Genomic DNA, 12,701 nt, shown 5'->3' with positions numbered 1-12,701 from the left:
ATTTACATATGCATGCATAATTTATTTTCCAAACTAAAGCCTAACCTAACTTTATGCGGATAACACGTGCGCATGAATCTGAATTTTAGTAGAAATTTTAATAAATAAAGTTTAAATAAAGAAATAATTCAATTTTAGAAATAGTTATAGTTTATAAATGTGTTTTTTCAATTTTTTTCTACAATTTGCGTAGTAAGTCTTATTAAATTTAACACATGGTTTTCGCGGTGTATTTCTTGCTACATACTTTAAATTTAAATAAGTAAAAAATTAATTTTTTATCTAGCGAATTAATAAATTTATCAACTTTTACTAATAATAAAGTAAATGTAAAATTATTAATGTGTCGAAATTATTAAAATCATTCAATTGTTGGTGACATTCAACAATAAATTATCTCCAGGACTTTGTAAGTACATGAGTTACCTATCTATATCTATATATTTTAGAATTCGCAATTTCTATAGAAAATACAAATTCGTATTAGTATAATTTTTTTTGTCTGCAGATGATTCAAAATATTGTCATAATACATATTTATGTTATTTTTAATTCTTCTTATAATTATTAATTTCCTTGTACATGTTTACTTCTAACCTTAAAGTTTCTGTTAACTAAATACAAGCATTTTTATATACTTATTTGTATATATCCAAGTAATTACATGCATAGAAAAAGTTTGCTGCAGCAGCGAACTATTTGCAGTCACAGCAAATTACGTTAGCTAATATAAGAACAGCAAACAAATTTGCTGTGGAGTCAAAAAAGTTTGCTGTGACATTAAATTTTTAAAATTTAACACTAATATTGTTTATCACAGTAAACTTTTTCGTTGTCATAGCAAAAAATTTAACTGTGGTTACTAATTTTGTTAGATCCGATAGCAAACATCAGTTATCATTTGTTAGCAATTCCTTTTTTTCCGTGTATTATTTAATCTCTTTTAACCTTCGTATTCTAATAAATTAAAGTAACATATAAATTAATTGAATTTTTGCTTGAACGAGGTTACTTGTTATCTTGGATTGACTTATTGTTTTTACTTTAAATTCTTTCCTTATTATATTTTGTAGTAAAGGTCATTGCCCGTGTATAAAGAGATAAATAAATAAATAAGAGTCAATTAAAAAGTTTTTTTTAATACAGAAATTATTGATTCGAATAAACAATAAAATTATTTAATTTAAATAAAAATTATTTTCTTTAAACAAATATTTATTTGATAATATCCAAGTAAACGATTATTTGAATCAAATAAATTTTTCTACTGTATATTTTTAATTTACAAATATTTTTTTTCAATACGTATTCATAAAAAAAAATAATTGCACGCACCCAGAGAAATGATTTATTTGATAACCAAATAAAATATATTTGAGTTAAATAAACGTATATTTGTCTCAGAGCCTACTAACTTATTTATTTGGCGTAAATAAAAATTTTATTTGTCAGAAATAAATTTTTCTTTGGCTCAAATAAATTTTTTATTTCAATGAAATAAAATATATTTGCAACAAATAAATGAGTCAGTAGGCTCGGAGACAAATGTACAATTTCTCTGAGTGCGGAAAGATTAATTCACTTGATAAAAATTAATGTTGTCACTACATTTAATAAAGTCATTTTTTTTAAGTATTTAATGAGATCTCCTTTATTTAATTAATCATCAAATATCAACAGTTGTATAAAGAAACAATGACTTTGATGATATATATATATATATGTATATATAATGTTGAACCCTCAATTAGAAAGCCGTGAAAAGTCGTGTCCAATTTGAAAACAAGGTTTTGAAGCATTTACCCTGCACATTATAGATGAGATCTATCTGCGTATAATCCAAACAAGGGTTGTTCAGTCGTATAGATCAAGATTTCGTTGTATAATCATTAGGGTGAGAATTTTACATCTGTCGGGAAAATTTTTTTGCACCTAACCGATTTTAAGATAAACATCTTTAGTGTCAAAAGTATTAAAATTATATTTTTCATATATATTTAACGAATATAAAAGAAACGCACCCTATATACAACAAGGCCCTTGTCATCTTGAACATTCATTCTTTTCTTTTTTTTTTTTTTTTTTTTTTTTTTTTTTGATAAAATTTCAGAAGATAAATATATGAGGAGAAATAGATAAACTCTTCCGGAAGTGAATCCATAATGGTATATAAATTTAAAAAGCTAGGAAATAATCTTTTGATGTTTAAAATTTGACAAAATATTTAGAAAGCAAATTGTATTCTATATATACCCAGAGAAAGGGAATATATTTGTCTCAGAGCCAAATAAATTTTATTTGCGCTAAATTAAATTTTTTATTTTAAACAAATAAAAAGTTATTAGGCTCTGAGTCAAATATATTTTTATTTGATGGAAATAAATTTTATTTCTCTCAAATAAACGTATAAATAAAAGATTTCTCTGGGTATAAACATATAAAAAATTATATTTTAAATTAAAAAAATATAATTTCAACTCTTATTTAAAAATATAATTTGAAAATTTTATTTATTATTTTTATTCTTATTTTCCATTAATATTTCTAATTAAAGATTATTATTATACGAGACACATAAATATTCTCTACACTGAAAAAATTTTTTATGTATAGGTAATTCGAATAATTTGTTACTTGGCTATTAACAAATAAATATATTTACTTGAACGAAATAATTTTTATTTGAATGAAATAAACTTTATTTGAACTAGTGATTTATGTATATTTTAAACAAATGCCATTTAATTTTGGAATGATCATTTGACACAAATATTTGAGAAGCAAGTAAACAAAACCTAATTAATTAATTTTTGTAAATTTTTTTATAGAACGTGATTTCTAAGCATACAATATATTATTCTTAAAAATCATGTTTAAAATAAAATTCAAAAATAGATTTGTCAGGTTTCGTTAACTTACTTCTCATTTATTTGATAATTCTCAACTAGCCGAAAAATTCTACATTAAACGCAGAGAAATGATTTATTTGAACCAAATAAAATATATTTGAGTTAAATAAACGTATATTTGTCTCAGAGCCTACTAACTTATTTATTTGGCGTAAATAAAAGTTTTATTTGTCAGAAATAAATTTTTTTTTGCCTCAAATAAATTTTTTATTTCAATGAAATAAAATATATTTGCAACAAATAAATGAGTTAGTAGGCTCGGAGACAAATATACCATTTCTCTGAGTGTAGTAGACAACTTTTTTTTGAGAGTTCCGAATTATTTATTGTAGATTCTCTCTGGTATTCGAAATTTTTTTTCATAACATTTATATATTCAACAGAAAATTTAATAGAAAAGAATATATCTATAGATTTATAACAAAATTTTCGTTCAGTCGAATTTATATTAAATTCCAATTTTTACTTAAAAGAATTTTAATTTAGAGCAGAATTTTTATTTGCTAAAATTTCGAATTAGTTGAATATTTTTAAATATATATACATATAGAATTTGTATTTTATACTTTTACAGGGTGTCTAACGGTCAGGGAAAAGTCAGGGAATATCAGAAAATTTCATTAAAAGTTAGAAAAATTTCTGTAAATTTCTACAAAAATTAAAATTTTTTGTGAATTTAAAAATTTTTTAATCTAAAAAAACTTAAATTGTTTTTATTACCATTTTTTACCACCATTAGAAATTAATTTATTGTTAAATATGTCAGTAACCATATTTTTCTCCAAAGAAAGCGGAAATAAGGTTATTAAAAAGTCAGGGAAAAATCAAAAAATGTCAGGGAAAAGTCAGGGAATTTTTTTCTCAATCCTTGTTAGACACCCTGTTTTACCAAATCTCTATTTGTTCGAACTTCTATTTAAAAATTTTATCGTTTCAAATAATTCTTAAAACGAAGAATTCCGCCATTTTTTACCTTTAGAAGAATTTTAAAATAACCAATCAAAATTTTAATAATTTATAATTAATTTTAAAATTTCTCACTGAAATAATGTTTGTACCAAAGATATAAAATTCTGTCAAATTCAATGAAAAATTATTTTATCAATTTGACAATTTGTGTAAATGAAAGTTCGGACAAATGAGTTAGTTAAAATAAAAATTATCTTTAATAAAAATTCGATTTAATAAAATATTTATAAAAGAAATGCAACTTATAAATTTTAAAAATTTATTTTTTAATTTTACTAACATTCAATTAAATTGAAATTAAATGAGAATTCAGTTAAATAAAAATTTTAATAAATTAATATCAGAGAATAAATAAATATTCAATAATTGAACAACTTTTAATGTAATTTCTGTTATATAAATAAATTTACTTAAATGAAAATTAAATTGAGGGAAAATTTTTAGAACTAGAAAGAAGAGAGAATCTGACATATAAAAATTTGGTTAAATGGTAAATCTGTTAAATAAAAATTCGGTAAAATAAAATTTCTTTTGGATGAAAATTTGGTTTAGTATAATTTTGTCTATTTTATAAAATTAGAATACATAAATAGAAGTTTTTAACCTTATGAATTTCGAAAGAATGAAAATTTGTATAAATGATATTTTACACTGAGAAAACAGGTTTGAGTTGTTAACATAATTCCTTTATTTTTCCTATTTGTTTGTGTCAACCAAACTTTTTTGTTACGTTAACAAACTTTTGATTACCCCAATCAGATTTTAATTGGTATCCAATTTTTGGTTGACACAGCAAAATAGAAAAAATAAAGGGATTTTGTTGTTGCAACAAAAAAATTTTTGAAAAAAATGATTCTTATTTCAAGAATATTAGATTCTAGTTGTTTATTCTAATATAAGAGGATAAATTTCATTGGATTATAATCTTATACAAGGGATTGCAGTTAAGATTAATTTTTATTCTTTAATTTAGAATATACCTATTATTTTTTTTTGTTTCTTATCTGAAATATGAAATGGAAAAATCACGTCGTTTGTTACCATAATAATGTTAATTTTCGATATAAATTCTATTGCATATTTTATTGCTCTGCTTTGAATAATTTTTATGCTTGCGTCAGATTTTTTTTTCATTCAATATAACATATATGCGTATATTTTTCTCAATGTATTAAATTTTTTGCTTTTTAACGCTTTTTCCCTATAAATTAGAGAAAAAAGAAATAATTTCCGTTTTCTTGTCTTTTCATGTGAAATAATGTCACGTATATTGATTTATATGTGTTTTAAAATATATATATGTTTAAAATTTAAAAAATACTATTAAACATATACTCACAAGAAAAAAAAATTTATCAGAGCTAAATAAATATTCGTTTCAATATTTGTCTCAGAATAAATTAAATATTTAGGTATTTGTTGCAAATAAATTTTATTTATGCCAAATAAATGGGCTATATAGTATAGACTCTCAGATGAATATATGACGTTTATTTAATTCAAATATATTATATTTGGTTCAAATAAAAAATACAAGACATTTTTTGTCAAGTCCGTCGCATTTGTGAAATGAACAAAATATATACATAATGAAATTCTTAACTAGTTTTATTGTTGATTAAATAAGTGTTTAATGCCTAATAATAAATTGAATTATTGAATTTTGTAATTTTTATGGGAAAGAATAAAAAGAAGGAGAGAATAACAGTAGTTCTTTTTATATTATATATATAAAGAGGGTACTTTTTTCATTTTGTTCTGATCGTTTTATCCACCATTTTGATTCTCGTGTACATTAGCCCAGTTTTTAGGGGTTGGCCCTTTTATTCAGGGTCTGACCGTTGCCACCCCTCGGGCTTGTGTCCTGACATTTATTTAACAAGGTTACGTCGTTACGTTGTTATACTAGATTAGGGGATCTCCCGGCGTGAATGCAAAGGGCTTAACTACCAATAGAATTGTCCCACATTAAGTAAATGTTTTTCATCTATGTCATTGTCACTGTCACGTAACGGATTTTATTCACATTCGAAGGAGCATTTTCGACAGTGTTCAAAAATATTAGGGTAATCGTTCATTTATATATAATATGTATATGTATATATAATTCAGTAGTAACCTTTTTTTTATCTACATATATTCATCATCGAACTATTCGTAACTGATGAAACGAAATAATTATTTCATTATTAAATTAAATTTATATATATATATATTTTTTTTTGTTGAAAATGTTATAAGAATTTTATTTCAAAAGGGCTTTAAAAATAAAAGAAAAAGTGTAACCATTTATATTAAAGAAAAGAAAAATTTGTACAAACAATTTTTATAAAACATTTTTTTTTTTTGTTGATTTATGGAATAATTCATCTAGAGAAATGTTTTATTTGAACCAAATATAACATATTTGAGTTAAATATATAAACATATGGGAAATTTCACGTGAGATTTCAGTCGACCTTTTAAAATCGGCGAAATGTATTTTTTTCTTGTTCTGTAGTGAAAAAAAAGAGATATGTATTTCTTTCTTTTTTTTTTTGACAAATTTTCGAGTTATGAATTTTTAAAATTTCAGTTTTGTAAATGTATTTTTTCAATTTTTTCCAAGTGAAGAAAAGTTTAAGTTTTTCTTTTCATTTTTTATTTAAAAAATAACAATCAATGATATATACACGAAAAAAAAGGAATTTCTGTCAAATGATAATTGATGTTTGCTATATCGGATCTATCAAAATTAGTAACCACAGATAAATTTTTTTTCTATGACAACAAAAAAGTTTGCTATGATAAACAATATCAGTCTTAATTTTTAAAAATTTACTGTCACAGCAAACTTTTTTGACCCCACAGCAAATTTGTTCGCTGTCCCTATATTAGATAATGTAATTTGCTGTGACAGCAAATAGTTCTTTGCCACAGCAAACTTTTTCTATCCGTGTATAGTTTATTTAAGAAAGTAATTTAGTAATTTAAGTTTTTAACTTGAATTTTTTTATTTGAAAGAAAAATTTTTCATTCATGCTCCAAATTTAAATTATTTAAATTTTTAACTGTATTTTAATCTAGCCTACTAACTCATTTATTTGTTGCAAATGTATTTTATTTCATTTAAATAAAAAATTTATTTGAGCCAAACAAAAATTTATTTATGACAAATAAAATTTTTATTTACGCCAAATAAATAAGTTAGTAGGCTCTGAGACAAATATACGTTTATTTAACTCAAATATATTTTATTTGGTTCAAATAAATCATTTTTCTGGATGTATGAATTAGATGTTAAATTTTACTAAAGAATTGGTAATATGATTTAATAAAACAAAAAAATATCGTTCTCTCAGTGATTAAAACAATTTTTTTGCTAACTTATTAATAAATTTGGACTAATTAAGAACAAAATGTCAGTAATTGATTTAAATTAGTTAATATTTAAACTAAAATTCAATTTTATAGTCTACCTCTTATAAAAAAATATGAATTTCTTTAAAAGAAAACATTTTCTTTTACCATTTTTGTAATAAAATTTCAAAACTTAATTTCCTTAAAAGTTCTATAACTATAGATTTTATACAATGTTTAAACACTTGACAAATTATTTCAAGAAATTTTTATTATTATAGAAAATTTTTGTCATACAATTATGCACTGAGAAAAAAGGTTTGAGCTGACAACCAAATATTTCATTTAATATATGCGTGCAACTAAAATTTTTTGGTTGACACAACTAAACTTTAGTTGACATCAACCAAAGTTTGGTTGGGACTACCAAATTCTTTTTCATTTTCTTATTTAGTCGTCTGAAACAAACTTTGGTTGTTGTCAACTAAAGTTTAGTTGTGTCAACCAAAAAATTTTAGTTGCACATATATTGAATGAAATATTTGGTTGTCAGCTCAAACCTTTTTTCTCAGTGTGCGTTTGCAATTTCTTTCATTTTGTGTCATTGATTATTTCAATTTTATTTCTACGCATTATATCAATAATCAATAAAAACAAAATTAATCATTATTCTTTAGAAAATGAATAAAAAGAATTTTTCATAATCAGCACATTATTTTTTTTTGAGAATTTATTTTTTTTTTAAATTAATTTTTAAACAAAAGAATAGTTAAAGAAATTAATTTCCGATTAAATGTAATTAAAAATATCGTAAATATATAAACATCATTAGGTCATAGTTTTTTGTTTGTTGTTTTTTTTTTTTTTTTGGTTTACACGATTGCATCATTGCACGATAAAATTATAAATATGAAGGAAGTCAAATGTATGAGATATCATTATCACTTAATTATTTTCTAGCATTATTATACAGAATGTATGGTGTCGTTAAGCTGAATACTCGCATATTATGTATAACGAAGCTGTCCGCTTATATTTTTTTCCAATTAAGACAGAATTTTAATACCCCCCCTCCCCCCTCCTCTAATCGATATTTCACAAAGATCGTTAGATTTCTAATTAAAATGATGGACAAAAATAGTGATTATAAAAATAAATTATGAATAAATAATTTATTTGATTCAAATAATTGGTTGTTTAACTACTATAGAAAATAATTATTTTTTCAATCTCTATTAAATGATATTCGTTTTAAAAACATAAATTATTGACTTTAATACAGTTTATTTGATTCAAATAAATATTTGTTTGTAAGTAATCGATTATTTGTATTTAATAATTTTTTTCAGTATCGCAATAATAATAATAAACATAATAAAATTTAAAAATTTATAATAATTTGTTTATTTATTAAAAATTATTATTGTTATTATTTCGATGTTATTAATTTTATTTAGTTATAAGCAAAGAAAAAAAAATTTACTTATTTGTTCCAAATAAAATAATTATTTAGGTAGCTCCCGAACAAATATATTTTTATTTAATTCAAATAAATTATATTTGCTTGATATAAAAATCTCTAATTTCATTATTATTAATTACATATACACTATAATATAATACAAAAGTTGTATAAATTATTTAGTGCAAATTATTATTTAAAAATAAATTGACTTTTTAAATAAAAAATAACTCAATTTCATTGATAACTATAATTAAAATCTTAATGAAATTATATTTCAAAAATGTACTCTTATTCAATTCTTAAATTGAGCTATTTTTAAAAAATATATATTTTTTTATTATTTCTTTTGGGGAGATATTTTTTTTTATATCCGCCGGCAAGTGGCAGCACTAACAGGATCTCTGACTCTCGTATAATGAACCAAACATAACAAATCATTTAATAAATTAAAAACAAATTTATTTATTATTTATTATTTATCAATAAATTAAAAACTTGATTTTCATTTCAATGAAATAAAAAAAGTTAACTTGTTTTTTAAATTTAAATTAATTTACATATGTAACGCGTCGCGAAGAAAGGGACCTTAGAAGCAAAAAATTTATATTTTGAACTTTGAAAGTGAAAATACACAAAGAAGATTAAATTTTAATGCAAACCAATGATGTTTAGGTCTTTATTATATCTATAAAACAATCAATAAAAACTGATTTTGATGTTGCAGAAACGAAAAGAAACTTTTAATTAATAGGTAAAACTGTCTTAAACATAACCTATAATTCATTTGCTTCTAAGGTACCATTCTTCGCGACGCGTCACAATTATAAACTTTACAAAATCAAGAATGAAAAATTAGGAATTAATTTTTAAAAAATAAAAGAAAAATTTCTACAATAATTATTTTGTAGTTTATTTCTTAATTATTCTGGGAATGATATATATATAAATCACAAAATAAAAATTAAATATTTTTTCTTTTTTTTTTTTTAATAAAAAGAAAGCTATATATAAATTATTATTAACAAAATAATAAATTGATAATCAAAAAAATATTTTTAAAAAATAGAAGAAAAAATAAAAAAAAAATATTGCTTTTTTAAAAACAAAAGAATAAAGAAATAATAAAATAAAATAAAAAGTCTACATAACGGTATTTTGACGAACTATTTCAACTGCACGATAACTTACCATTTGTCAATTATTCAGAAATCTGTTGACAAAAAATTTGTTATTTAAAAAAAAAAAAAAACTAAAAATTAATTTAAAATATTTATAAAATTGGAAAATAATTATAAAGAAAGAAATTAAAAATAATAATTTTTGCTAAATAAAACTCGTCGATAAAACAGGAATTTAACAGCTGTCGTTAAACACTGCTGTTAGTAAAAGGGAGAGTAATTTATCCCATCAAACATTGTAAATGAGTTCTTAATATTTCACCCCATTTTTCCTTGGTTAAAGAAGGGTTCGCTGCAATCGTTTCGACTTTCCCCCTACCCCTATATATATATACATTCAACTTGAATTCAACATTGACCGTCGTTCAGTTCGGATTTCGCGCAAACGTCAACATGACAGGATCCTCAAAATTTTATTTATATTTAACGCGAAATTGCCGCGAGTCCGCCGGTCAATTAAAGGACATAATGTAAAAAAGAAAAACAGAAAACTAAACCTTTCATTTTCCGCCTTTTTTCAAAAAATAAACAAACACACATTTCTTTTGTGAAAAATTCGTGGAAAATGAGTATTTCCCAAGATAGCGCTGCCACTATTGTGTGCAGGGAGGTCTTCGATGAGACTTCGCATCCATCAAACGAAGGTGCGTGAATTAACATTTTCTAATATATCGTTGAAACAATTTTTTTTCCTTTTAACTATCGTTAACTTACATAAGCTTGTTTTCCACCTTTTTTTTTTTTGCATTGAAAATTTATCATTCGTTTTACATAACTTTTCCAAATCCATGTTTACATGCATACTGTCATAACAACATTCAGTTTATAACGAATAAACATTTAATTTATTTTTCATAAATTTAGAAAAATAATTTCATTTAATTAAAAATAGCAATTATGTTAATTAGAATAAATTAATTAATTAATTAAGAAAAACAAAATTTTAATTCTATAGGGTTATAAAAAAAATGAAAAACATATCATTAAACTTTTTAACAAAATTTAAGTCTTAATTTAAATTTAATAAAATAAATTATAATTAATTAAAGGAATAATTCATGTTAATTCATTTGATGGAATTTAAATTAAATTATTTAAGAGAATTACTTAAAAATGCAATTAAAAAAATATAATTATTAAATGAAAAATTATTTTGAAAAATTGAAAATTAAAAAATATACCGCGTACTTTTATAATAATGATTCTAAATAATTGCATTCTTGGAAAGGATATATAATTGTTAAACTTTGTACAAAAGTGGAAATTTTTTTTTCAATTAAAATTCTTTCTATTTTATAGAATTTAACACCTCATAATTAATTACTTTTATAATTTTTATATTAATAATAATAATAAAAAAAATATATGGCGTAAAGGTCATGTCCTTGAGAAAACATTGAATCTGACGTACAATGACAAGTTCGAAGCCCGAGATCATATTAGCGAATTATCGCGAGTTGCGTTAGAGAACATGAAAAAAAAACTTTTTGTTTTCAATCAGCTGCTAGTTAACAACATACCGCCCGTTCTAAAATGTTTTTACATCATCATTATTTTCGTCTCAGTAGCTAATATATTTGAAACAATCTTAATCAATGAAAATCATTTCTTTTTTTTCTGACAGTATATATATATATAATATGATCAAATCGCTATTTATAGTAATTTTTTTTCTTTTTTTTATATTCAGGTCGGCAAACCAACTGATAAAAGCAGCCAGTTTATTCTTGTTTATTTATGAATATATATATGCAAAATCTTATCTTTTTTCATTCTTTTCTTTATTTAAAAAAAATCATTCTTTCGAGGCGCGAGAAAAATAAAAAAAAAAAAAATTTTCCCGAAGCCCCTGCAAGATGACCTAGTTTTTTGCGCGGATAAACCCCTGGATACGCGGAAGTCCGATTTATCGGCTGTTGACACTGGAAACCTGTTTTCAAAATTAAAAATTAACTCAATCCTACTGATTTTCGGCTGATCTTGCGATTCAAAATTTTATTCTTATCAGTATATTGTAGACATATATTTGTGGAATAAGTGAATTTTATTGACAGCACTATTTATTTTTAATTTTATTATAATTATATGATTTTTTTTTTTTATTAATTTAATATGTTCTAATTTAAATAATCTTTATTAATATCACAATTATTTAAATTAGAATAAATTTTTTGTTTTAGCTTTAATAAAATGGTTTAAATTTATTTTATAGAAAATAATATTATATAGTCATGTAATTTTCACTTGTGAAATTATTTTATATTTATAACAAGTTGAATAATGTTTCATTATTAATCATTGACAACATGTTAACACATTGTTGTCAACTGCGATTTAGTTCTTGAAAGTTTTTTTAGACGAGCTTTCGCAATGTATAACTTCTGGCTTTACTCACAACGAATTATCTTGCTTTTAAACAATTTAATTAAATTCAAAGACAATTATTTTCTATAAACACTTTTTCTATAAATTATTTATTTTACAAATTTTTTTTTTTTTATTTCATCAAACGTCGAACTTTAATTAGAATTTGTCATATATATATACAAAAACAATATTTATTTCCATAAATGGAAAATTAATCTTATAAATAAATATTAGAATATATAAATATTATAATAAATAATTTATAATTTAGTTACTTAAAAAGTACTTTTATTGTAATTTTTTTATTGTGACATTTTTAAAAAGTTAATACAGTAAAACCTCGCTAAACGAGAATCGCAACTTTTATCGAGGTTCCACTGTCAATTTTTTTTTTTTTTTTTTTATTATTATTTTTGTGCTAATATGATAATGACTGGAACAAAAATACTTACCAACATAAGAACAATAATAATT

At 22.5% G+C, this 12,701-nt stretch overlaps 1 protein-coding gene across 5 annotated transcripts in view; it reads left to right on the top strand.

The window, feature by feature from the left end:
• Positions 1-342: 342 nt before the first annotated feature.
• Positions 343-12,701, top strand: part of LOC127287030 (trichohyalin) — a 34,403-nt gene continuing 22,044 nt past the window's right edge. For 4 of the 5 annotated variants that reach the window (XM_051313733.1, XM_051313731.1, XM_051313729.1 and 1 more), the window contains exon 1: positions 10,205-10,504. In XM_051313733.1, coding sequence (XP_051169690.1) covers positions 10,426-10,504 — 79 coding nt within the window. In that variant the 5' untranslated portion in view covers positions 10,205-10,425. Of the gene's footprint in view, positions 410-10,204; positions 10,505-12,701 lie in introns of those variants that run through there. The other variant, XM_051313732.1, reaches the window with a different exon arrangement.

This window comes from Leptopilina boulardi, unplaced genomic scaffold (genome assembly GCF_019393585.1).
Source record: "Leptopilina boulardi isolate dan_hultmark-lab unplaced genomic scaffold, ZJU_Lbou_2.1 LbouV2_367, whole genome shotgun sequence".
Taxonomy (NCBI): Eukaryota; Metazoa; Arthropoda; class Insecta; order Hymenoptera; family Figitidae; genus Leptopilina; species Leptopilina boulardi.
The sequence above is the reverse complement of the archived record's forward strand: the minus strand, read 5'-3'. Positions and strand labels throughout refer to the sequence as shown.